Source organism: Nanorana parkeri, unplaced genomic scaffold (assembly GCF_000935625.1).
Source record: "Nanorana parkeri isolate BGI_ZX_2015 unplaced genomic scaffold, ASM93562v1 scaffold87, whole genome shotgun sequence".
Classification (NCBI taxonomy): Eukaryota; Metazoa; Chordata; class Amphibia; order Anura; family Dicroglossidae; genus Nanorana; species Nanorana parkeri.
The window spans coordinates 2,249,518-2,276,826 of record NW_017306355.1 but is presented as its reverse complement, the minus strand read 5'-3'; the positions used below and the strand labels follow the sequence as shown (position 1 = coordinate 2,276,826).

Sequence of the window (27,309 nt, the reverse complement as noted above, 5' to 3'; positions counted from 1 at the left end):
CAATGGCAGATAGATTCCATGCAGAATTTCTGGATTCAGTTGATATTCAGAATTTGAGAATCAAGTGAATGCCCCTTTTGTGTATGAGAATGGTGAACAAGTTGGAGAAAAAACCCTGAAGACGTTCCACCACAGGAACTGGGGCAATGACACCTTAACCAGTTGCCGTCCGCCTGTTGAAAAAAAACGGACGGACGGCACTGCTGCATTAGCGGGTTGCCATCTCCAGACAGCATTTTTTTTCTGCTAGTGCGCGCGTTATCTCTGCTTCATCAGATTCTTTTGGGGTCCCCAGGTGACATTAGGGGTCCTAGAGACCCCTAATGTCTCCACTGTCAGTGTACCTGTGCTATTACATAGGGGGATTGTATCCACCTATGTAATAGCAATAACAATAAGTGCAAAAAAAATAAATATATAAATAAAAAAAGTTAAAAGAATAAAAGTCACATATAAAAAAAGTAAAAAAAAACCCCCAAAATGTTTAAGTCCCCCACCCTCAGGTTTACGTACATATAAACGTAAATACGCGTCCGGTGCACCAGTGTGCGAAAACGACAATTGCGCTACACACGTTACATATCGCCGCGAACGTCGCAGTGAGAGCAATCATTTTAGGGCCATCAATCACTGATAACTCTAAACGTATTAAAAAGCTTTTAAAGCGTCGCCTATGGCCAATTTTGGGTATTATCGTTTTTTGTGGTTTCGTGCGCGCACGCAATTTTAAGGCTTGACATGTATGGTGTCTTTTTACCCGACGTAATAAATGTTTTATCATTTAATATTGGGGAAACTGTTTTTTTTTCCGGTAATTTTTCCCTAATATAGTAAAAAATTAAAACCGCAGTGGTGATTAAATACCACCAAAAGAAACCTCTATCTGTCCCCAAAAAATGGTATAAACTGTATTTCAGTACAGCGTTGCATGACGGAATAAATGTCAGTCAAAGTACCGCAGCGCTAAATACTGAAAAATGGCCTGGTCCCCTGCCTGTATCATACCCACTAAAGAGCACCTAATGGCTATGAAGAAACGCTGGAAGGGAATCCACTGGCCAGTCAGTGACAGGGTGAGGAAATTTAACATCTGCACCAGGGTAGGAGAAGCTGCAGGGTAACAATACAAGAATCCATAACAACTTTCATAAATTAACCAGGAAAGCCTTTAAACCGAAACCCCCCAAATAATATTCGGCTTAGAACTATGAGGTGAGTGGAAATCACTCATCTCATAGTTCTCCTTTAATAGTTATCAACATCTAGGGTAAGAGATCTGCAGATAAAAATCTTCACCAGCATCTTAATACTATCCAGAGGAGAATCTATGAGCTTGTGTTGGTAAACCCAATTAGGAAGCTGTAATAGAAGTGTGCGGTTTCCAGCAGGGGGCACTGAGAGATCACTGTAGGCATGAATGCAATAATGAGCTGCCTGTAACATGGCTACTTTACCACTTGCTTGCAGCAAAACATTACCTCACTGTATTACTATGTCACAAGACCAGATAGCTCCTCCCAACAACTTTTACGCATAGAAGGAACGAGGACATTGTATTCATGCATATCACTAATCCTCCCCCCCTTCCCCAGCATTAGCCTACGTCAATCACTCACATAAATTATTCTCCGGAGACGGGGTCAGGTGAAAACTAGCTCAGCTCTGGACTGATAAATTCATAAGGAATCCCCACTGCCCATTGTAGGCCTGTTGCAGAGAGAATGTCAGTCTAGAAAATGAACTGGGAAGAGCTGCCTTTTGTGATCTCCATGTCTGACATGAAGTCACCAGTAGCTGTAGGTGACTGGAGACATGTACAGAAATTTAGGGCTGTCACAGAGTTAAAAAAACAACTTGGAAAACTGTGTTTCTTGGATTTAACTAATCCGGCTTTAATCCACCAACTGCTGTTGATAGCAAAAAAAATCTTTCAAATGAACAGAGAATAGCAGAGCTGAGGAAAATACATCCACTCTCTTGAGGACACTAGTGAATAACTGTTGTCCATTTCACCTAGAGACAACAGTATAACCTGACATTCTTAAAATTCCTATGCCCCTTAGTGGCCGAGAAAGAAAATAGCTTTTTTAAATTTTAAATCAAAATTCAAGGAATTTTCCCCATGCTCAGCAATAATGTTTGAGGGTCCCCTTCTTTAGGATGGAATACTCTCACTATTAATAAAATGAACTGTGGAGTCCATGTCTATAAGAATTTCTATAAGAAGCTGCTACATGTTGCATGGAATAGAAGAGATACCCCAGTAATTTAAAAGGACATGTCCTGAATTATATATGTTCTGTTCTGCTTGAAGTTATCAGGAACCTATGTTTCGATTTGCATATGAATGAGCAGCGATATTTACATATGAATAGGTTGCGGCTTATTGATATGCAAATTACAGCTGACCGTTCATATGTTAATATCTTGGTACCGGGACAGTGCAGGCTGCAGGAACAGCACCAGCAAGCTCCGGAAAGAGCACAGAGTAGAGAGAGCTGGGGGAGGAGGTGTTTCTCTGGCCTCCCCCACCAGCGCCCTCTAGTGTCTACTGTGTGGTAGTGCCGGCTCTGCTCGCTACCGCACAGTAGACACTACTCTGCACAGAGGCGGCCATCGGGCATAGCGGACCGGCCCGAACACAATCAGGTTGATTGTGTCCGGCCCGGCCCACCGGGCAAGTGCCCAGTTTGCCCTATGGCCAGTCCGGCCCTGTTCCCTGCATAAAACTGTAAAAAAAAATGTTTTACACAACACATACTGCTTTGTACGCCATTACACTCTTGATCTTCTGTTTTAGGGTTCTGTTTATCTATACAGCCACAAAATTTCTCAAGACCCTTTCCAAATTCTTAATGCAAACAATGAGGACTTAATTGGTGTTGACTTTTTGACCAATGGAAACAAGTACTGTATGGTAAGTCTTTAGCTTTCACAACTTCCTATAACTCCAAATCCCCATAACATTACTGGGGCTGTTGCCCTGACTGCCTTTTCATTGTGTCTACCTTGTCCTGGACACATGCAAAGCATGATGAAGGGAACCTGCTGACCTCTCCTGTAAATGCTAGGTTTTTTACCCTCTTTCTTCACTGCTTATGATGGGGAAATGAGACTTCTCGCCGGGGTCTCAAACATTTTAACAAGCCAGTAGGAGATCAAATTTGCCACCTAAATTGTTAGCTAACTTGTTAGCTTTGAATGGACTTATCCCTCAATATATCAGGACTTATGAATTAAGTATGCATTAAGCCATAGTTTTGACCTTTATGTTTACCTTTAAACTGATGGTTTATTAAGCTCATTTTCTACCTGACATTTAAGTAGTAATGTAGAATATAAATCATCAGAGAGCTGGCTAGAGTGAGGGGAAGACATTTTCTATGGTATGGAATGTCAAGAGAGAAGGTCATGTATTTCTTAGGTTGAATGGTCTCTATTCTTTTACTACTTCCAACGCAAATTTCATGCCTAAAATGATAACCTTTTATTTTAAAATTAAAGGGTGTGGGCAGGTCTGGAGGAGTCCAGATATGGTCAGTGGAAGATGGCACAAACATCAGTGCTTTGGATCTTGACACCAAGGTAATTATTTTGTTAAATGTCTAAAATATGTTTCTATAATTCTCTTGTAATTTCCCTGTATTTGTGATGTTTAAGTGCAGAACTCAAATGAATCAATGTATTTATTGTGATCTGCTGAATCATACCTGTGTCTGCCTTAGAGTGATAATGTAGCCCTTCTTCCATAGGTAACTTGCATGGCATGCTGCCCATCATCCCATTATGCAGCAATAGGTAGCAGCACTGGACATATTTATTTCATTGATGGCGTAAAAATAAAGTCTCCTCGAATAGTTCAAAGAAAACGACTTTATAGTGTTCCTGTTCTACACCTGCAGTAAGTTACCTTTGTTATGACTTTGACTTTTCAGCAGTGCACTGTAAAGTGAACCTGTGTGTCAGTCACCATGTAGGGCAAAGAAACAGGTTTATTTTAATGCAGCCCTTCTAAGCAGCATATGCAATATACAATACTTGCCTTGCTTTTACACCCCCATTGCTCTGTTCAAGAATGGGGGGGCAAAGAAAAGCCCATGTAAAGTATGAGTCACTGAAGTTGACTACCCATGTGACAGAACTGATTGGCACTTAGAATGATTTACATGCTACTCCATACCCAGAACTACTGGATATTTCCTTTAAACTGCTGGCACCGAATAGAGAAGCTGGAAGCAAAGCAAAAGTAAGTATATGCTGGGTTATATAGTGGATCAAAGCAAACCTGTTTTATTGCCCTGAATGGTCAAAGCACTGGTTTGCTTTAAAGGTACAGTACATATAATTTACACAGACATTTGCGGTTTAAATAAAATGGGTCTGTATCTGCTTGCACCCGAAAAAAGAAAGCTTGTACCACCCCAGACAGGCAAGACCTTCTGGAAAATGCCTGTATTAAAGGATTGTACATTTCTCTCTGACCGCATCAACAATATTTACATATAAGCAATAGCAGGGCATTTCATCTGCTCTCTTCATTTTTTTCTAGTTTTGATCAAAAAGGCAATTTCCTTCTGACGGGGGCTGCTGATGGACACATATTTATAGTAGATGCAAGACCTTCCAGTTGCTTTCAAGTTCTTGGATATACAGGTAATAATTTGGTAAAGTGTAAGTGATAACATGAGCATTGCATTGTTAAAAGGTAACATTTGTGAACTTAAAGCTCTAAATATTGTATTTATGTTCTTAGTAAAATCTAGCAACTTGATTTTGTGTTTTGTTATCTTTTTTCATACCTTCACTTTAAAACCTCTCCTTTTCTGTGAAATGATGGTAATGTAAACCAAGTGTCAGGTTCCTGGCAAACACTGACTATATAGGCAATGGTTTGAGCTAGGAACTGGCTCTGTGCTTTCCTAGCCAATCAGAACAGCCTCATGAAGCAGTGGAGGGACAGCACATAGCACCAAAGAACACAAGTAGTGATTTGTCCTTACTCTTTAACACTATGCCCTGTCCCTCTCCGACTCACTATCTAATTTAAGCAGCTAAGTCCCCATTCACACCTAGGTGTACCGGGAACACGCATTGTATTTGTGTGCATTTTGTTCCCACATTTGCCCATTGGTTTCAAGGGGTTGCTACATGTGTGACAAACGCAGTAACGTAGTGCATGCAGCAAAATCCGAATTTTTTTCCACCGTGTTTGTGTATGTTTAAATGTTCACAAACACAGGGGAAAAATGTGTGTTTGCCTGGCCGTGTTTGGGGTACTATTAAATGGTAATGGCACAGCGATTGCGTTTCATGTTTTTCGCGAGTGTGCATCAAAGTGTAGTTTTTTTAATGTGCATTTGCCTCCCGTTCACGGAACGCTCAAGTGTGAATGGGGACTTAGGGGTCTACAACAGCAAACTTATTAGAAAGTGATTTTGCACAGGTGGAGGCAGGACATAGCGTCAACATCTCAGCTCAAATCACTTATTGTGTTGTCAGTGTACATGCGGAATCTGGGGCTTATATTGCAGATGCTAGAACATATTTAATGCTATATATATTTTTTTTATATATTTTTAAAACCAAGATCTTTATGGAGAATTTATTTTATGGCCCTGATAAACGGATTGCAAACCTGCAAAATGTATCAACTTTATCAGCTATGAACCGATAATATTTATTTTGTAACTGCTTGTATCTTTGTGTGACATCATCATTAAATAAAGACCAGCTAGACCTTATGTGTTAACTCCACCACCAGAGAGGGTTCTTTATATCCCTCTGATACCAGTATAAATACCTGACGAAGTTCTGACTCTTTCACTTACTATTCAAAACTAATAATTTTTTTTCTTATGTTCCACTTTGAAAACCATTAAAAAAAACAAATAAAATCTGACTATGGTGAAAAAAACTTCAATTGCTAAAGAAATGTACACTGTAACAAGTTCAGGAAAACTTTGCTGTTTAGCGCATTACCAGTGTCATGGACAAATGGATAAGAGATAGATATGGCTTCAGTCACCAATATAAAGGTTTATTTGTATAGGTTAGATCCAGCACAGCAGTTGCTGTGAAAGCATTTTTGATATGCAGCCACATCTCCACTGGACTCAACAATGGGGTTACATCCAGTGATTTTGCTACCTCAACAAATAAACCTAAACTTAACTGATTGCAGTGAAGACATGATAGGGTTAACTAACTTAAAGTGGAATTAAAGTCTTTTTTTTGGCATATATCTACTGCTATTAAGCACCAACACTAAAAAAAAAAGTTGGCAAATACCAACAAACTTACCTGTGTCAGCGCCGCTCACTCCCGGCTCCCGGCCGCTGTGAAGGAGGAAGTGTGGGAGGGCGTATGCGCAGTCCAGAGCATCAGAGGGGAGAGGAGGAGAGTGGCACAGAAGCTGAATAGACGCAGCCGTGAGAACTCACGTCGGACAGACACCGTGAGACCCATGGAGTGGATCAGAGACCGACACCAGCGCTGGAAGGGCTTTGGAAAATGAGTGGAAGAAATCTTCTCCAAACTCTTCACCCTTTTGTGAATAAGCCTGTTAATGTTTAAGGCAAATAGGCTGTTTACATGGCAAGGGAATTTGCACTTTGCAGGGCACATTTTCCCTTAGTTTAGTGAATGGGGTGAAGTTCTGCTGACTTCCATCATCCAATCATGTGCAAGAAAAAATACTGTTTTGTTTTTTTTATTTTCCTTACACATGTTTGGCCATTCTTTTCAAAGTGAAATTTCACTACATTCATTGAGCTAAGGGATACTTCCCTTGCAAAGTGCAAATTTCCTTGCAAAGTGAACAGCCTATGTGCATTCGCTCTTCTTTATTTCCAATAACCACTGTTTTCATTAACCAAATATATTTGGAATAAAACCCCTGTGGATTATGAAACTATGAACAGATAAAAATGTAATTGTGCTTGTGTGTTTTTTTATGTTCAAATGTGCTTTCTCCTAGTGGTTGGTGGAGATATTTTGTCCTTGTCATCGCTAAGTACAGTGGATTCACAACACGTTAAAGTTTTGGCACTTGTCTGTCCCATGGGAGATAAGGAAGAAGATGAAAGTGGCACTCAGCTGGAGCTGTTTTCCTTGGCTCTGCAAATCTTAGCAAGTAAATTCCAAACACATGAGTTTATTTGTGATTGCAGCAAGTGTAGAAAAATGAAGAGCACTGATACTGAAAGATAATCATTTTAATCTGGATGATGAGTTCTTATGGATGCTTAAAGACAGCCTGTGAGCTATTAATATTGCGGGCTTGGGGGTTGCCATCCTAGACCTGGCTTAAAGCCCAACTCACCAAAATGATACAAATAAGTAGTCAGGCATGTTAAAAAAGTAAAAAAGCAGCTCTCACTGCAATATCCATCAGCACTTTCCCTCACACACTCTCCACGCTGCAATCCAATGCCTGCCATTTTCTCGGTTGAAAGATGACCAGCATCACTCAACCCACTTCCTGTTAGCCCATGCTTTCAAGGACGCACCCCTGGTGGTACGTCATTACGTTGCCCTGGCTTACAGTACTCCTTTGACACCTCTGCCCATGGCTAAGGACTACCGCCACTGCTGTCAGAGGAGAGGAGAAAGGACCTGTGACATCACGCTATTAGCCTAAAGACTGCAGGAAAAAAAGTATGTATATAGTCATTTTGTAGAAAACTAGGCGCGGAGGGCTCACAAATTTACAGATAGGCTTTACCTATCTGTTGGGACACTGGGGGTGATTTACTAACCTAAACACACGCACGCACTAGGTGCGTGTGCTTTTTACACAGCAAAACGTATTTATCAACCAAAAAGTCTCTAAAAGCATATTTCCACTAATGCTATATATGGAAAAATCATGCACATGCTGCATATATAATGCTGCTTCACAGTTTAGACAAAAACGGTTTACGTTCCTGCATTCATCAACGCAAGCAACAGAATGTAGAGCTAATTTACACAACATCACCTTGCAATTCATGCAGGGCTTTGCACAACACACCTGCTGGGTGTGTACACACTACAAAGGTGTCGAGATTCCACTAATAGATCATGCTGGGAGGGAACACACTACAAAGGTGTATACTTGTTCGTGGCGTGTTTATAAGGTTAGTAAATCAACCCCACTGACTTTTAATAAGCATGTAGAAATTTGTAAATGTTGATTTTTCAGGCTTCACTGGCTTCACTGGCTTCACTGTTATTATGTATTCTCCAGATTCTTGTAGGTAATGAATCTAGGCTCAGGGTGACAGCCCACCAAGTCAGCAATAGCAGCATCTATATTTCTATGTCCATAAGCTACTTTTTATAAACACTGTGCAAAATGTCATTCATAATTTCATTCTTTGCTTTTCAAAATCTAGTTTTCATTCTCTTTCCTCTTTCATTCTCAATCACACCAGATACCAGAAGCCAAGGCGGTTTTCTGGGTAGAGGGCATTCTGAATTTTGCAGTTGCAGGATTCTGTAGGCATGCGTACCCCTTCGAGGGGAGAGCTGCCTTTCTGTATTTTCAGACACTATTGCTCTTCCAAGAGCTCAGGAAAGGTTTTGAAAAGAGTAGTGCTACAGGGGCACATAACAACATAATTACAGCAGTGGAAATTTCAGGGCTAATTAAAAGCTCTGCAATTTCCACTGCTTTAATTATGCAGTTTGGTGATGATATTCAGGAAAACACACTGACCATGATCCCCCCAACCTTCAACATTTATTGCATGGCCTGTAAATACAATGAGGGGAATGTATCAAAACTGGAGCAGAGGGAATCTGGAGCAGTTGCCCATGGCAACCAATCAGCTTCCCTCTTTCATTTTCAAAGCTTAACCGAACAAACTAAAGAGAGACGCTGATTGGTTGCCATGGGCAATTGCTCCAGATTCTGTCTGCTCCAGTTTTGATAAATCCTGCCGTATGTTCCTATGGAGTGGTCAGACACATTCCCCAACTGTCTATAGGGTGAACTGCAAGTGATAATTTAGCCTTGAAATTCAAAAGTTATAATACTTTAAAACCTAACTGGGCATCAGAAATTTATATATAATTTTATCGGGGTTCACAGATCAATTTTAAGTGCTCTTTTCTAGGTTTACCAAACAGCAGGCATAGAACTAGAACCTGGTTACAAATAGCAATTTGTAGGCCAACTTTCTATATATAATGATAACCTACAGCAGAAGTCAGGGTTTTAAGGAGGTTTATGGCCATAGGAAAACCTTGAAGTGATCCTGTTGTTTTGAACTTCATTGAGAAGTTACCTGTGTCATGTACTTACAGATCCCATTGAATACACTGATCAGCGTGGGATGTTTAAAGACATCATGATCCAAAAGCAGCAGTACAAAGTGGAGCAGCCCCTGTATTCATCTGTTCTAGGAAGCAGTGGCAATTCAGTCTATGGTTACAGCAGCGACTCTACCTTGATTTACAAATTTGTGCTGACAAAGGTAAATGTGTAAGAATGATATGACTGAAGTGTTTTATGATTAAACAGATAGATGGTACACATGGTCTGTCTGTGATGCTGACAATTATTTTGTTCAGTACTGAAGCTCTGCCGCTTGTAATCATTCAAGACTTGAGGAGCACTTATTCATTACTTATTAATAACTTGGAAATCCATTATGCATTTTTATCAAAGGTTTGTCAGCAAGTTGTCATACTTCAGAATTTAGAATGTGGAATACACTAAAGCTGTAAAATTGCTAATTTAGTGTGGAGTAGGTGCTGATGGCACTGGTCAACAGCTTATCTGGCTTGGCTTGTAATCGGTCTTTCTGTCTCAGATCTGACAACACAGATATGTTCCCAAGTGGATGGAGTGCTGGAAGAAAATAGCACTGTACCAGCCAAGCAGGCTTGGCAATACCACAACTGTTGGCTTAAAAAGGAACTTTACCCATATGTCCAAAACAGCAACAAATACACCTTTAGAAATGTTTAGTAATAACAATCTACAAACAAATACTTCTAGAACATTGTCAGCTTTTTATTTTTTGCATACCTTATTTTTCTTTTCTTCCCCATTCTTCTGACAGTGGCCATTTTAACTAATTGCAGATTACTCTTTACCTCCTGGAACTCTGGCACATGTGACTAGGACATGTGACTATGTACATGATCTCAGTGGAGGAAAATGCCTTTCCCTGAGATCTCATGAGATTACAGATGATATTTCCCAGCATTGCTCTGCTGATGTAATCTTGGGCACATTATATCATATGTGCCAAAGTGGACCAGGAAGTGGAAAAAAAAGTTAAATAAAAAAAATGTTTGTTTAGCTAATGAATTTAAGATGATTTCATATCAGCATGCCGATTATACTGTATACTGATGTGATTTTTAATCAAAGGGGGTAAAGGTCCACTTTAAATTTAGTTAACCTGGGATTAGGGCTGTTTTATGCGCAAGCCCATGCATGTTTACTGAAATTCAACTATAAGCAGACATTTTGTGACCCAAAGTGGGTCAGAGCCTTTGTCATTTCTTGCCCTGATGTCACGAGGACAGGAAGTTAGGAGAAATCTCCCCAATTGGGTCACCAGCAGCAGAGGTTATAGCCATTGCCCACTCTATTTAAATCCAAAAGCTGAGCTTGAACGTTAACACTAAGGAAGGCTGATATGTATGGCATATCAATAAGCTCCAAGCCTTATACAACTTGCACATGCAGGAAATGAGAAAAACACTTGCTATATTATGTAATAAAGTACAAAGCGCACTGCTGTTCAGCAAACCACAAAATAAATTACAAATCAGCTTTCATTAGCTAAACATAAACTTTTTTTATACTGATCTCTGCTTTGTTCACTACGAACCACTGCCATTTCCAGTATTTGTCATCAATACCCTTCATCTACATCAGACAAAATTGTCTGTTTATGCCTGTAGGATGCTGCTGGGGATCTACCTAAACTTCTGTCTGCTGAGAAGAAGGTGCGGGGGAGTCAGCTTGGACCTGGATGTCTTAATTTGTCCTTTCATCACAAGTGGCTTGCTGTGGCTGCAAGAGATGGTATTTTGTATGTACAGGATTCCTTTAATTTGGTAAGTATACACAGTTATACTGTATTATGCCATACATAATGATTACAGGAAAGTTTCAAATAACCTAATTTTAGCATGGAAAAAATCTTACTATAGGAGTGCACGGCATTTCTCAGGCCCATGGGAGAGGGGGAGCAGGTTTCTCTCTCTAAATCCCATTTTCTTGTATCGAGTTTAATTCAGGCAGGCAGATGTACTAACCATGCTGCCTGGCATGTATTGCATATTATTAACAAATGTGCACAGGTAAAAGGCAGGTACTGTCTGCTTCACATATACCATGTCATTTGCTTGGCAGTGTAGTTAGTTCATTTGCTATGTGAAATTTAAACCTAATGCCTTTCGCTAACCTAAGGTGTAGGAATACTGAGGGAGTGAGAAAACATTATTTAGCTTTAGGGCACCTGTTTCCTCCCTGCACCTTTGAATTTTCCTTTTAAGTCAGCATGTCTAATTAATCATTTTCCTAAAAGCAGCAATGTATACAGAGAAGGGAACTCTGTTGTACTGGATCTTTACAGAAAAGTTGCAAAGATAAATATAGATTTACACAAAGACCACCTTCACCCTGGATAACGTATTATTGTAGAATACATAATACTGAAGATATTAAATAATAAATACAGTAATAACAATGCTTTGTTCCTTTCCCTTTGATCCAATAACTATTCCTATTTACTAATTTTTAGGAAACCTTTGCTCAGGCAAGCTGCCATTCATACCACAGTGGGGGTATTGGCTCAATGGCCTTTTCTTTAGATGGCCATTCACTGGTTACCACAGGGATGGGAGATGGAGCAATCGTGTGCCTCAGATGGAGGTGAGTTCAGAAGCCGGTAGATGCAAATGCACATGCTAAGAACACCTTTGATATATTAACTGAAATACAACAACTAATTTATAACCAACTGTTGCCAATTGCCTAAAATAATCTAATGAAGAGTGATCACTGACAGACTGATATAGTTAACTGCACCTTATTGTTAATTATGCCCTGTTGTAGAATTACACTGTCTGGTAGGCATTCATGCAATCCTCTGAGCATGCAGTTTGCATTAAAACTGTATTGTGGCCATCTTGCCTAATATGTTTCAATGCTAAATAAAGCATTACCTGTGCTTAGCTTTTCATTAAAACAAACACACAGTCCACATTCTTCATCTATATAATGTTTGATCCCCACATTTCCTGTTGGAGCTACAAAAGCTTTGATTAAAGCTGCCTCTCAGATGGTGAATGTATTCACAGACCTTCTGGGAACAATATAGTGAATGCTGCCCGGGATTATGGAAGAACTCTCAGCATATCTCTTAAGTCTACAATATTTGATGAAGATGAAGCTTTAAAGAAAATGCCAGCTTGGTCTTCAGATATTGACACTGCACCAGTCCAGGAAAAAGAGGTTAGTTTTAACATCATGAGCTTTCCTTTGATGTTTAGATTTGTTTTAATATAATTTATTCATTATATTTGATGCCTTTTCTTACCTTTTTATTCTCATCAATATACCCTCTTTTTCTCAGTGCTCATTTTATACTCTTTTTAAAACCTTAAAGTGACATTAAAGTCAATTTTTTCCCTCCCCCAATGTTAATTAAAGCACTTTCCCTTAAATAATGTCTCTTAATCCGATCTTCTTCTTTCCTTTTCATCTGTCCCTGTAGCGATGCGGCGGCTCTCCGATCCAGCGCTAACTCCTCTGTCCTTGCTGGCACTTCCTGTCGCACGGTGTCTGTCCCACGCATCCATAGACTTACCTTGTGTCTCTCCTCGTCTCCCGGCCGAAAATGTGAACTGTGCATGCGCCCGCCCCAAGATGCTTTTCGGCCACCCGAGAATTTTCACATTTTTGGACTGGAGCGCGCGGGGAAGACACAGGTAAGTATTGACCTCTTTTAAAGCGTTTTGTTGTTTTTTTACACTTTTTGCATAAATCTACTGCTTGCTACCAGTAGATATATGCAAATAAATTGAGGCTTTACTTATACTTTAAATAAAAATTTTAGGTATACAGGTATACAAATAAAGTTTAGGTATTTGTGTGTCTGTGATGCTGCTTCACTCTTTCAAACATACAAGGGTATGAGCACAGATTGTTTAGACTGTAGCTGTGGAAGGTGATTACTGCAAAGTTTTAAAGGAAAGGGAAGTGTTTTCCTTTTCCTTGTAAAGCCCCTTTAAGATTCATGGTTTGAAACATCCATTGGCTTGGGGAACAATTTCAGGTTTTATTGTTTTTAGTTTTCATCAATAACCTGCTATATTCTGTTGTTATGTTTGGCCTCAGACCTCTAATGGTAACCATAGGTGGCTTGAATTTCATCTAAATCCTGCAGAATGTGCTGAAATTTGAGCCGCTGGTGGTCCTGTCAACACTATCCGGCTCGATAAAAGTCGATTGCAAAATCGACAGAGTCTGGTGGAAAATTATCGGCTTTAAAGTGACTGCGTGTGGAGATTTCTCCATCCAAACTACTTGACTAGCATTACAGTTTGAAAGCATCATGTGCTTGCACAGAAAGCTAGAGAGTAGAAGGGTGGAGGTGTTACTTGTAACAACTGTCAAGATTGTACCTAATGTTTTGTAACTGTCTTTAGAACAACAACAATGGAAAGTAATTGGTATATGCAGCACCTGCGCTTTCCTTTGCTGTGATCTACTGAGCCGACCTGTGACAGTCTCATTGTCACAGGTCGGCTAGAACTATGAGGTGAGTGAAAAGCACTCACCTCATAGTTCTCCTTTAATCATTACAATCTTATTAAATCATTTTTTGGGGAATTATGGATATTTAATTTGTATATGATGATGGCATTCTCTTTATTTAGCACAATCAGTTGAGTGTGGTGGTCACTGATCAGGATGATAGCTTCACAGTCGCCTCATCTTTTACATCTGGAGATCCTACATGGCTTGATCAGAAGCTTGATGAGGTATTAGTTACAGTTGTTGTAATAAGTTAGCATGTGTATAAATTCCAATGTCAGCCGTTTTTATATCACTGTCTTTACTTTTTTAAAATCTTTTTTGTATTAGTTTTCCAGAGCAACTTGCTGTTTTTAGGAAGATTTAGACAACCAAAGTAAGACCTGATTAAAGTGCTGGACCTGGAGCAAATTGTAAATTTCAGCCCCTTTTTATGAAAAAAATTCTCCCTGTTCATGCCGTAAAGTAACACTAAACTCAGGAATTAAATGCATTCAAGTACCTTAACCTTTAACAATAATGTATCTTATTTGTATATCACTCAGCTGTAGATCCTCAAATCATCTCTGAATTGGTGCTGACACTGTCCTTCCTTCTGGAGGGTGGCTACTTTTGTTCCCCATGGTCCCTGTGTGTGTTGTAAAGTAGCCACCGCTCCTGTGATGGACTACAGTCCAATACAAATTAGTAAACTAAACGTGAGATTGTAGTCCATCATGGTAGCGAGCTAGTGGTGGCGACTTTACAACACACACAGGCACCATGGGGAACACAAGTAGCCACCCTCCAGAAGGAAGAACAGTGTCAGTACAAATTCAGAGATGATTTGAGGATCTGCAGCTGAGTGATACACTCATAAGATAGATTTTTGTTAATAATTAGGTTACTAGAATGGATTTTTAGGATTTAATTCCTGAGTTTAGTGTCACTTTGAGGTGCTGATTTTTAATAAATCTATACAACATAATAATCCAAAATGAGCAAACAGGCTCTCATCCCACACACGGACTGCAGTATGGCAGCATAATTCTGTAGCATGGGTGTATCTCAGATGCAGGCTACCAAACATGCTGCCGTTTATATTGAAAGTTCAACTCTCTATGGCCCAAGGGGTGAAACACGTAAGAGACTGTCGATCAACGTGGTGAAATTGTCAGTGTGTTTCTGTACTGTTGGATTCATCAATTAAAGTTTTTACTATGGTAGATATGCACAAGATATCGGAATGTCAAGGGATACTAAAATTTGGGGACCAAAACGAGGAGAGTTAAGGGGGCCACATTCCCTTCGGTGATTAATTAAAAAAAGATATACTCAATGTGCATATGAAATGAGCAACCAGGGTCGAGCCTCCTGAATTCACAGTCCCAGAGGCTACCGTAGTGTATTATATATTGCCTTTCCTATAAAAGATATGAATACATCTCATGTTAGTCACTGAAATGTAGGTATTTCTCAGCCGCCTTGGTAAGAAACAAACTATTTGCGAGTAATTGCTAAAAAAGTGACTGTAGTTTTGCTGACCACAAAATCCTATTTTTCCATTTTATGTTTATTGGAACGTAATCACAGCTACATTGATTGCATTTTTGTTATAATCAATGCTAAGAATCAGTTTCATGCATAATAACTATGTAGACTTTTTTATAATATCAAGGTAGATTGTTATCATTGTATGATTAGTGATTACTGATTAATGAAATGTCTGCTGGAAAATCATTTCTACTTTATTTGAAGGAGAAATGTTGGGAGAATAAAATGTACTGTACCCAATGCTTAGAGTCGGCGTGTGAAACTGCAGGTGTCACATGGCAGCTCTAATGATCGAGAACTGAGCTATCATGAACTGCTGATCACTCAGCTCACAGTCTTCTCCCTGCAGAGAGCGGTGACTGTCAGTCACTTCTCCCAGCAGGTATTCCCTCCTCCCCTCTCTGTTCCTCCAGCGCTCATTGGTCATCAACAGTAAATCTACTCTTTTGACCCAAAAGAGGACTAAAGCCTAAAAAAAGGCTTGGCTTTAGTTGTCTTTTAAGTGACTTCTGATAGAACGATGAGGCATATTGTATTTGCCTAAAGCAACCAATTGTACATGATCTTTCACTGAATGGACTACAGCATGTTCATTGGTTGCACCACCTGAATATAAAACATGTGTATGAAAAGAGTATATAAACTAAGTGGCCATCTAACTGTATCACTTTTAAGTACTTTATTTTTTTATGTGTTCAATGTTCACTTTAAAAGGCAATAAAAGAAGAAACAAAGAAATATGAAAACCAAAAGAAAAGTCTAAAAAATGGTATAAAAGAAATGAGGCAAAGAGTAAGTAGCTTTCCAATTATGTTAAGATGTAATCATGGGAAGATGTTGTCTGTATCTGATATTATTGCAGTTACACTTGCTTTATTTTTAATAACACGTAAAACGACATCATTATTCTGCTTTGTAGCAAATCCTAGACCAGGGGTGCCCACAAGGTCGATCCCACTGTGGGCGGTCCCACTGTGGGCAAGGGACCTGACTGCGGTGTCATTGACTTCAATGCACCGCCACGCCCCCTCCTGCCCCCTGAATGCAGTTGTTTTTTCATTGGTAGATCTCATTGAGCTTGTCATTTGAAAAGTAGATCTCCAGAAGAAAAATTGTGGGCGCCCCTGTCCTAGACCATTACTCAACATAAAGTGTAACTCTACACTTTTGACTTTGATCCAACAGTGGTCTTTACTGCTGTCTGTGATCCTGCCATTTTGGTGTAATTTGCCTTACTAGAAGGTTACTCAGGAATCTATAAAGAATGCTTTCCAAAGAGACTCACAGCAGAACGCAGACTGATTGAGCCAGAAGGGCAGTGGGCATAGTCTCCCACAAATACCAGTAAATATGTTTCACTTAAAGGTGATATATGAACTATTATCTCAAGCAAAACAAATGTTGAAGATCCATAACTAAAATTAAGAATGAAATGGAAATCTCCACTTTGGGATTTGCCTGCCCCTGGGCAAGAGAGCAAAAAGTTAAATATTAAAAGTTAAAAGTTAAATAAACACAAGACTATTCAGGTTATCCAGTTCATTGATTACTATACCAGGTAGAGGAATGTGACAATATGATTTATATGGTGTCTTTGGGAAGCACAGAGCAGTGTTTTATTTTCCATACATTTTTGACAAATTCTATTTTATTTCTATATGGGCTGTTACAGATATATAATATTAGCCCTTAGACAGGTTAATCTTTGCAGCCTATACAAATGACTTCAGCGTCTGTTATGAGGGACCATCCATGAACATAGTGAGTTCCCATTTTTGCATTATTTATTTGGCAATTGTTGCCTTTTCTGATTGATGGCCGTGTCAGGAAGTGAAGACATTGCTTTCCTTTGGTGCAGCCTACTGAATGAGCATGGGCAAATGTGACATTTCTCTTTGTTCTTTACTAGAGATCATCCTGTGTATGCCTGTCTAAGGCCTCATATATACCTTTTTATATGTCACATGTGTCCCATGTGTCACCAGCCCTCCCTGTGGAAGGTGCATTTGGAAAACACATCAAAGATGCAGAAAAAATGATTTTTCTCAATGCGCTGCACCCTCTCCAATCCAAAATGCTAAGGTGTGAATATAGCCTTACAGTAGGTGAGCTGATTTTAGAAAGGCGTTAACTTGGAGTTTCCCAGCCAATTATACTGTGTTGAAAATACACAGCAAACCACCAATGAAATGTATAGATATTTGCAGCTGGCTATTAGTAATGTTTTCAGGTGAAGATTACCAATTTAATACTTTAAAATGAGATGTTTTGAATTCATAGGGTTGATATTTTCTATAGGTATCCCTGTTTAAATTGCTTATTAAATGTGTCATTTGTAGATACAAGCCATGATGCGAGAGAATGAATCCTTGCCTGACATTGAAAAATTAGATCAGCAGGAATTTAATCTGGACACAGAGGAGCAAGCGAGACTGCGTGCAGAAAGAGAGCAGGCTGAGGACAGGGTAACTGATCATTTGATGCTGAAGGATTTAGTGATTAGGAAAATATATTACCCAAGTAGTGAGAATAAATGATGTTTACTTGAAGCTGAACTCCAACCTTACCTTCAGTCTTGCACAGTTGTGAAGACTCTCCCTGCTGTACGGAAATTGATATCTCTACAACAATAGTAGATTAGAAGCTGCAGTAAGTCGGGTAGAGCCCAACTAATTTCCTAGCTGGAGAACATCCAGCATCATCTAGTTCTATCCTCCCCAGCCTGACTGTTCAAGGCCCATCCCTTTTGTTCATTGGATTTCAGTTCTTTCAATCATGGTGACTCGGCATCACATATATTGGTTACCTGGGGCAGTCTACCTGCAAATCCAAGCTACCTAGCAATGCCCATTCATCCTAACTAATATCCACCCATCAGGGCATTTTGATTCTTGCATAACTCTTCCTAGACATGTTTTACCCACTTCTGGCTTATGGAACTGCATGTGTTTATTAAGGTATGTAATGAAAATGGAGTGGATTTAATTTTACCTTTATTAGCATGTTGTTGAGGGGAAAGGATCAGCCAGGCAAAATATATATGCTCACAACAAACATTACAATCTGACTGTACAATCTTCTTTAGATCTACTAACAACTATGTAGCGCAAGAGCCTGCCTGATTGGATGCAGATTTATTGGACACATTGGGTAGGTCCTCACTTTACATAGTGTTGGTAAATCTAAAGTTAATTGTACAAAGATTGTATGGTCGGTTTACAATGTGTATGGTGAGCCTAAATCTGATGACAATGGTTACAGTAACCTCAACATTATTTCAGGACAACTGGGGAATGTCCATTCTGGAGCAGTGGTGCCACTCCTTACCAGTTCCAAAAAAACAATGACCAGCCAATAAAAAAAGAAATCATACCCCACCATTTTAAAATGAGGCTGCCACAAAAGGACTTCCATTTAGTTAAATCAAAGGAAAAAGGTCCAATAATAGTAAACTAAAATAATTAGTTAAGTTATTGTCCAACTTTTATTATCTAATAAAGATGATATGATATGAAAAGTATATTAGGTAGTTCATATCAAACTGGGAAGAATTCCAGAAGCCAAACATGGCACTGTTTCCAAATGTGTGCGTTTTGAGAATTGCTTAGGCTTCTAGATTTAAAAAGCTCTATACCAGTGGTGGCGAACCTTGGCACTCCAGCTGTGCCAAAACTACAAATCCCAAGATGCATCTGCCTCTGGGAGTTATGTCTGTGGCTGTCAGAGCCTTGCAATGCCTCATGGGACTTGTAGTTCCAAAACAGCTGGAGTGCCAAGGTTTGCCATCACTGCTCTATACTAAAGCTAGTTTTATAGCTGGACCTTTTGCATAATAAAATATTATCATCCTACCAGGCTTTGGGAAAGGATAAGGTGTTTGTGCAGTCACAGTGAGGACTTCACCTAGAAGGTGGCAATTCTCATTCTTAGTCTATTGGCCAGGATGGAGATAGGACAGTTACACAAAGCTAAATGATTCTAAATAGTGGTATCACCAAGGTTTAGGTAAATGTATCAGGGGTAAGTAGCCGCACAGAAAGACACCCTGTGGCATGAAAAACAGTTCACTTATATGTATGTATCTCTCTATGTTTAGCCATTGAGTCACATTTCTGCTTCAATTCTATGGCTAAAATTAGTAAAGGCAATGCATGGGTTATAGACACAGCAGATGATGCCGAGATCAGTATGTATTTTTATGGCCATTGGGCACATTTTGTATATCTAGCAATGGAAGTTGAACTTTGGCTGTTGTGGGGACTACAAAAATGAAGCACAGGGTCTCAGTAGTTCTGGTATTAAATATTTATGTAGGTTCCTGACTTTTGGACCTTGTAAGAGCCCCACAAATGTAGCATGTGGAGTGCTCTTCCACCGCACATCTAGACTATGAATAGTTTCAATAATAGTTTCAATAATAGCTAAATGAAATGAGTGTGGACAAGGCGGTGGAGCTTGCACAGGCAGTGCCATTCATATTTGCTGAAGAAAAATACCATTGTTTTATTTACCACACCATCTTGGCATGGGTTATATTTACATTCTAATAGTTTTTGAGCTGAGGACAGTGAGGGTATAAAGACAAATAAGGGACATTTTCTTTTTTCTCTGTTCTTGTATTTTATTCTGTTTGCATTTGTTGTGAATGCTTAGATAGTATATATTTTTAGTGGTTCTGTTTCCAATAACTCATACTTTTCAGTTAAAATAACTTGTTTTCTAAAAGGTGAGGCAAGAAATTGAAATGGAAAATCTGGCCAAACAGTACCTACGTGATGTTATAAAGAAAGAATGCTGGGATGCCATGGCTGTTAAAGGACGATCTGTTTTGGTAAATGTAGTACGATCAGCATGAAGAGGACATTTGATTATTTTGAGACTCCCAAATTAACAATGCTCACTTTTTTTTTTTTTTGCTTAGTCTTTTCATGCAGATTATGAGGTCAAAAATTATTCCTTGAAAGAGCGAAGTGAAAAGGAACTAGAAGATGTTGCCAGAGTGCTGAAGCTCAAGAAGATTGAATCTATTGATCTCAAAGTAAAGACAATTTTTAATATATTTACATTCAGTGAAACAAAATGTATTTAAATACAGTAATTTAATACATTCTAAGACATGAAATTCACACATACAGTTGAAATATTTAAAACACGTTTGCCTGCTAAAGGCACAAAGTAAAGCACATACCCTTATGACCTACCCAGTCCTGACTGTTTGGTATAATAAAGGCAACAACATTTTTCATAGTTTGAAACTCTATATACTTCATGCCGCTGCCCTGTCTCCTTCCTGATCTTTAGCTAACCAGTGAACATCATCAAACTTAGAACACCCATTCTCAGCTTTCTCCTTCCTTTAAGCTCACCTAAGTACTTCCCAGTAGCCCAGTTTCAACTTTCAGCTGGTGGCAGCAAATATATACATGGTAATTAATGTTTTATTTAAGTTTAAATATGGAGTTGTACTTGTCATGTCAGGTATCACCCTTTCTAATGGATGGTGCTCTGCCAATTTGCACAACTGAAATAGAGCATGTACTGCTGTTTTATGCACTGTCGACTTTGAGCCCATTTGTTTTTGTTTTGCTATGCATTTCTTACTTTGCTTGTAAGACTGTTTTTACGGATATAAGAAGGTTGTATGAAAATTATATATTTTTTGTTTGTGAATGTAGGCTAGAAAGGAAATTGTTGAAGTTCAGACAAGGATAGGGTCAGAAGAGGATGAAGAAGTGGAGGAAGAGACAGCCACAAGTCAAGATACCACATCGTTGATTGGAAGTCTGAGCGATCAGTATGGAGGTGACACGTCTACCTTGTACAGCCAGCTGGAAATGCACAGCAGAGAGGAGAAAATAAACCAAATCATATTGCTTCAAGTATGTGGATCGCTGATGGCTAATGAAAGATATAAACATTGTGTTTTATCCAGTTAGAAATTCTATACCCAGAACAAGTCACTGTTAATGTTTTTTTCAAGATGATTTCCTTTGCAGCAGGTTAAGGAATCTGGCAGAATTCAGTGACAATGACTAACAATTATCGAGTGTCTACTTGTACCTTTTTAGGCAGAAAAGGGTTCTATGCATTTCTCTTTAGAGTACCATGCAACTTTCTCTCTACCATTTAAAGAGGGACCTCAGCCATTTTTTTAAAGTTTTGGATACAGTGCTCAAGTTTTGGAGTCCAGATATAATTTATTGTTCACAGTACTCATAAAGAAGCTAACTCTTTCAGGAATTCTGAGGAGCCCCCTTCCTCAGAGCTGCAACATGTTGGCCAGAGAAAGATCTCTGAAGGAGCTTAAAGCCTGCACTAGCTGCTCTTTTGGTGGCTCTCTGGCACTTTCCTGATAGGTCGATCGAAGAACCATACAGTGGCCTTTCAGTACCTGAGAGCTGCCTCCCAAGAGCCAGGAGATACCCTCCCTTTGAGAAAACAAACTACACCAGGAAATCCAGCTGCCCAAAATACAAACTCTCAACAGATTTTTGTCCCTGCTAAGGGTATTTTCCCTTAGCTTAGTGAAAATTTGCATGCAAAGTGAACAGCCTATTTTCCTTTATTAAATTAACCCCTATAGGTTAGGACAGTATGATAATATGTGTACAGGTTGCACATGGAAAATGTTGCCAATTTCTATTTTAGTCTGCCAACAATTCACAGTAGACCATTAACAAAGATGTAACAGTAGGCAAATTCATGAGTTGATTTCTCACTTGCCACTATTTATGGGTGATTGTGAGCACTATGAAACATGAGGAAAGGGTGGTCAAGGGCTGAGTAGAAGAGCTGACGAAATGAAGTGTTGACTTAGAATTCATTTGTGTCTGCTTGTTAGAGGGTTCCTTTATAGGAAACAATGTAAGACTCTATTCCCATTCTCATTGGATGTCCCACATATCCTGCTCAGGGCTGTTACCAATTTCCTGTTGCACTTAAAATAAATGTAAAACCCAACAGGGAGAATGGGGCCCTAGATGCTGAAGTGCAAATAATACCTGAGCAGTGACTCTGAAAGACATAAGATGCTGATTCAACTTTCCATCACCTATCCATACGGATCAGTAACTCTTAGTAATGACACCTCAGCAATGGTATTTCATAGGGGGGAGTTAAGTGTTGGAAGAGCAAGTATTAAGGACATGTTTTAGGGGATATGCAGGAGGAGTGCTGAGTGCATTAGTACTAGGAACACTTTGTGACATTTGGACAGCTAAGAGAGCTGCAGGGTACCCTAAGAGCGCTGTGTAAAAAAACACCAGCACAGAAAACATCACAGCATCAACAAGTAAAATATAAGTTTGAGGTGGACTGGCCCTTTAATTATCTTATGCCATTGACTTACAAAGTCATATATGTAAAAAATCTAGAGAAGAGTGAAAAGATCTGTTAAATATTTTAGACTTCTCATTCAAATGCATTATAACATTTCACACAGGACATCATCCACAATGTCAAAACAGCCTTTAACAAAGAATTTGAAGCAATTTATAGACAGAAGGAGCAAGAAGTCTCCCGTGTTAATGAAAGAAACCAAAGAATTCTGGAAATAATGTCTGAACTGAACATCCAAGAAAAAATGTTAGAACCAAAATTTACAGATAATGAGAAACCAGAGAGAGCGCTCACAGTGGACGATTCTGAGGTAATCATCAAATATTGTTATGAAAGTAATGACACAGATCAATTTTACTTGTAAAACAATTTATTTGCTGTCATCACCCTCTTTTGTCATCACATTCATCAAGACATTTGACATTTAACGCACGCACTAAAAAAACAAGGTGTGCTTAATACATCATCATCTCTGAGCCTGACGAAGGGGACCCTGTGTGGCCCCGAAAGCGCTTGCCAATGAGAGACAGCATCTGCCAATAAATGAGCATCTAATTGCTGTTATTATCGTAGTTGGAGTGCTGGTGACGTCTTTCTTTTTGTCTATGTGTGGTGGCGCCATCCGCAGTCATTTCGAGCACCCATCTTTTTGTGGGGAGTCCCGGTGAGGAGTGCGGCAAGTTTTCTTTTTTCTTAATACATCAAGGCCCCCTTTCTCATAAATAATAGCGGCAATATTTGACTTCTGCCAGTGGTGCCTAGGCAAGGGTGACTTCAGGATCCTTCAGCCGAAATTATGGAGAAGGCTAAATATCCCAAATCCCAGGATAAGATGTTTCTGCGCTGCGCTAAAGTTGTATCCTGTAAGATTCACCTGCTGCAGTGTGAATGTCAGGGGTACAGTTGGTATTTATCCATAGTTTTTGTTTTTTAAATCCAATGCTTCTATTTTTATTGGGTAGAGACCCTGATTTATTAAGTTGAACTTGCTTTTTTCTGCAAAGTCCACTTTAAGCGCATATGTGCTTGATACAGAAATTTCTTGTCAGTTGGGTTTTGACACTGAGAGGGTAACCCAGAGGTAGGCAACCTCGGCACTTCAGCTTTTCTGGAACTACAAGTCCCATGAGGCATTGCAAGACTCTGACAGCTACATGCATGACTCCCAGAGGCATGGTGGGAATTGTAGCGTTACCACAACTGTAGTGCTGAGGTTGCCTACCCTTGGCCTAACCATACAGCCTGGCACAAGGCACAAGTAACAATTAAAGAAAGTGCAACAATGTCCCTGCCTTTAACCTATCTCTTAAAGTGGGCCTTTCATTATAATTGAAGGTCAGCTTTACTGACAGCCCCCAAATACATATTTGTTTAAGAGCCTTCAAAGCATGCAAGCATGCCTCGGCATCTGACACTTTTGGAAAGGGCGAGTCAAATCCTTGTGGTTTACTGCGGCCTCCCATGAAAGCTGGACACCTGAAATCCAACAAAATGACTCTTAAGCACATTGCACACAGTTACTTAGTACTAACGCATAGGGGATGATTTATAAATGTCCCGCCCAGCCATATGCTGAGTGAATGCCATTCGTGCAGCATTCCTGCCACTAGATGGAGCCAAGGCGCATAGGACATTCTCTATCTCTACCTCAATTTCCATGTCCATCCTTCCTCCTTTCAGCTCACAACTTAGCAGACCTTAGCCATCCACAGAGCTCAAGCCTCTAACAGCAAGTAGAGGCTGTTGCAGCTCTGGCTTCACTATGTTAGGTTACATAAGCAGTGTGGAAGCCCGCTGCTGTGTTATCTAACTTAGCTGTCAAAAGCCGGATGCAGCGCCACCTGTAATTAACAGGCAGCGCTCTGTCCATGACGGGTTACACAGTGGGGAGGCTTTCCCTGCTGTGTAACCTGTTACAAGCCGCTCTGAATGGAGAAAAAGCTGTCAGCTTCAGACTTGAAGCTGACAGCTTTTCCCTCCATAATACTAGGTGAGGCTCTGCCTTCCCTGACTGCACGTCCCTGATGAAATGCATTTCTTATTGAAAATGAGCTGTGTACATTTTGTAACCACATGTCTTTCTACTATTCCTCTAAAGATAAAGGTTGAAAAATATTTGACAGCTGAGCAAAAAGCCAAAGCAGAGCAGCAAGCCAAAGAGGAAAAGGAGAAATACCTGGCTGCTCAGGTAAATATATATTGTGTAACAGAACTCTGTGTCCTCTCTGTTCTCCTATGTCCTATTACAAGCGATGAAAATAATACAGCTGCTCTGCTCCTAGTATTTTTTCCTATACTCTATTAATAATCTGTTTTTTCCAGTCTTTCTCCTCATTTTACCCCATTTCCACTTTAAGAATGCCTTTGCCAGAGCCTTGGGGTTTTTTTTTTAGAGTTTCTATATTTCCTTTACCTCCCATGCAGGTTGCTGTACTTTGATATTTCTGTTAGATATCCTGTCATTTCTTTTCTTGTCCAGCTTTCAAAAACTCATCCTTGCAGTAATGTGACTCTTGCACTGCAAGGGTTAAAGTAGTATTAAACTCTTAACCTTTTTTTCAATAATTAATCCAGATTAAGCAAATATACATTGCCCAGAAAATTATTTCTTTACAGTTTTGCCCAAGCACTTAGTCATCATGTTTCCAAACAGCTCCACCTCTCTCAGCTCAACTTCCCTGTCCAGCACCAGATAACGGGGGATAGCATCTGCAGCATCTGTCCAAATACTAGCATGGAGAAGGAAGGAAAAAGAATCTTACTAGAATGCATAAGGGTGACTCCACAGGACCCTGCAAGGGAAAGGTGACACGCTAAAACATGATGTAAGGGCCAGCTCTCAGGGAACCAACTGATTCTGCAGGAAACTAAAATCAGTTGTAGGTGATTTATTCAGCATTTGAAATAGCTTAAAAACCTTTTGACTTTAATAGCACTTTAGGTGCTCACTTTGTCAAGTAAAGCAGATTTACTAAGAGCAGCAAAGAGAAGGGAAACAACCATGGATTACAGTAAGGCACACATTGCAGTATTGGTTTATGTTAAAAAATCTGAGGGTTTAATGTCACTTTAATTATGTTCCATTCCTTGTCCACACGTTAATCTTCTCCAGCCTGCTTTCCATTTCTGCCTTAGCTCTTCCCTTATAACTTATTTTTTAATTCTGAGCTGAATTGGAGAATTTTTCCAAATCAGCTATGTTGTCCTAGATTGTTCACTCCTCCTGCCTTCTCCAAACTCTTCACCCTTTTGTGAATAACCCTGTAAGTTTATTTATATAAGAAATACATTTTATATGTAATAATATTTTTGAATTTAGCCTACCAATTGAAAAAGATGTGCTGATTTTGACTAAGGTTCAATATCTTTTCTTTCATGCGTCAAAAATTGGTCTATTACTATGAACAATTTACTAAGAGAAGGTGATTTATTCCAATATCTGGAAATAGTCATTTTTGCTGCTTGAATTAGAAAGGTTAATAAGTAACCTTTTTAAGTTTAATTGAGTCACAACTTTGTGCGTTAGTTTAGTATGAGATCAAATATCAACATATTCTTGGTAGAAGTTATTTTTTGTACAAAGAGAAATAGGGCTATAGTGCAGGAGAACTACATGTGTAAATTTCTAATTTAAGATTTATATTTCAAGCAAAATTATTCTCACTGCAAACTAAATGAAACTAAATGCAAAGTAAAGTCTACGAAAACTTTTTAGAAAGATAGGGTAAGAAGGAGATAGAACTGTTATTGCTGTCTGTGACCATGTTGTGCCACCTGGAACAGAAAAAGGGGATACAGACAGCAGTAAAATTCTGACAAAGGTTCCAACCCTACTGTACTCTTTCAAAGACTAAAAAAAAGTTTTGGTAGATTGTTATTTTAATTACCTTTCGAATATTATGAAATGGGCTTTCTTTATGTAAGCTTTGTGGGCCTTAGGCTGGTCTGTATATTGCTTTTATACCAATCACGCATTCAAATTGTTATTATATAGGATTTATATAGCGCCAAAGTTTTTGCAGCACTTTACAATATAAGGAAGACATTACAGTTACAATACAATTGAAAACAAGATTGTAAGGAGGACCCTACCCATGAAAACTTACAATCTAAAAGATCATCCTTTATTATATACATATATTTTTGGAACTTTGTAATATGTCTGTTGATCCTGGAGCTCATCATTGTCATCTGTGGCATGCCATACATATTCTGTCATTGATAAGGATGATGTTACTATCTGATGGTTTACAATCCTCATATATTATGAAACTTGTCTCCTTGTCCTTCCATCTAATTTCCTCTGAAGCTAAATTGCTGTTACTTATCTTGGCTCCACTATGTGCACAGTTATTGATCTGGAACTAATATGCAGGACAGAGGTCTAAACATCACTGGGTGTTCATTGTGTTGCTGGGTGGGAAAACAAAGATAAAAATGACAGCCTTGGAAGGATGACAGTTGGAAGTAGCGGCACCAAAATGTGTATCCTTGCTGTTTAATGCAGTATTTCTGGTAAATCCTAAGGATACTCAATACTGTTTTTTGGATCCCATGTACCAACCAAAAACAGCAGCTTCTAATGACATGCTATGACACTCTTTAATAAACATATCAAAGAGATATTAAATTCATCCTTGTGTGTGCCAGTGACGTGCTGAGATTAACCAAAA

General features: G+C 39.2%; 1 protein-coding gene across 1 annotated transcript in view; it reads left to right on the top strand.

The window, feature by feature from the left end:
- CFAP43 (cilia and flagella associated protein 43) overlaps positions 1–27,309 on the top strand; it is a 75,039-nt gene that overhangs the window by 20,724 nt on the left and 27,006 nt on the right. Inside the window, exons 9-25 of the mRNA XM_018552402.1 lie at positions 2,801–2,917; positions 3,505–3,585; positions 3,753–3,901; positions 4,550–4,653; positions 6,977–7,132; positions 9,289–9,458; positions 10,903–11,058; positions 11,748–11,878; positions 12,307–12,460; positions 13,888–13,992; positions 16,013–16,090; positions 17,638–17,763; positions 20,025–20,129; positions 20,220–20,336; positions 20,974–21,177; positions 22,740–22,946; positions 24,735–24,824. Of these exons, the coding sequence (XP_018407904.1) occupies positions 2,801–2,917; positions 3,505–3,585; positions 3,753–3,901; positions 4,550–4,653; positions 6,977–7,132; positions 9,289–9,458; positions 10,903–11,058; positions 11,748–11,878; positions 12,307–12,460; positions 13,888–13,992; positions 16,013–16,090; positions 17,638–17,763; positions 20,025–20,129; positions 20,220–20,336; positions 20,974–21,177; positions 22,740–22,946; positions 24,735–24,824 (2,250 nt within the window). The remainder of the gene's footprint in view (positions 1–2,800; positions 2,918–3,504; positions 3,586–3,752; positions 3,902–4,549; positions 4,654–6,976; positions 7,133–9,288; positions 9,459–10,902; positions 11,059–11,747; positions 11,879–12,306; positions 12,461–13,887; positions 13,993–16,012; positions 16,091–17,637; positions 17,764–20,024; positions 20,130–20,219; positions 20,337–20,973; positions 21,178–22,739; positions 22,947–24,734; positions 24,825–27,309) is intronic.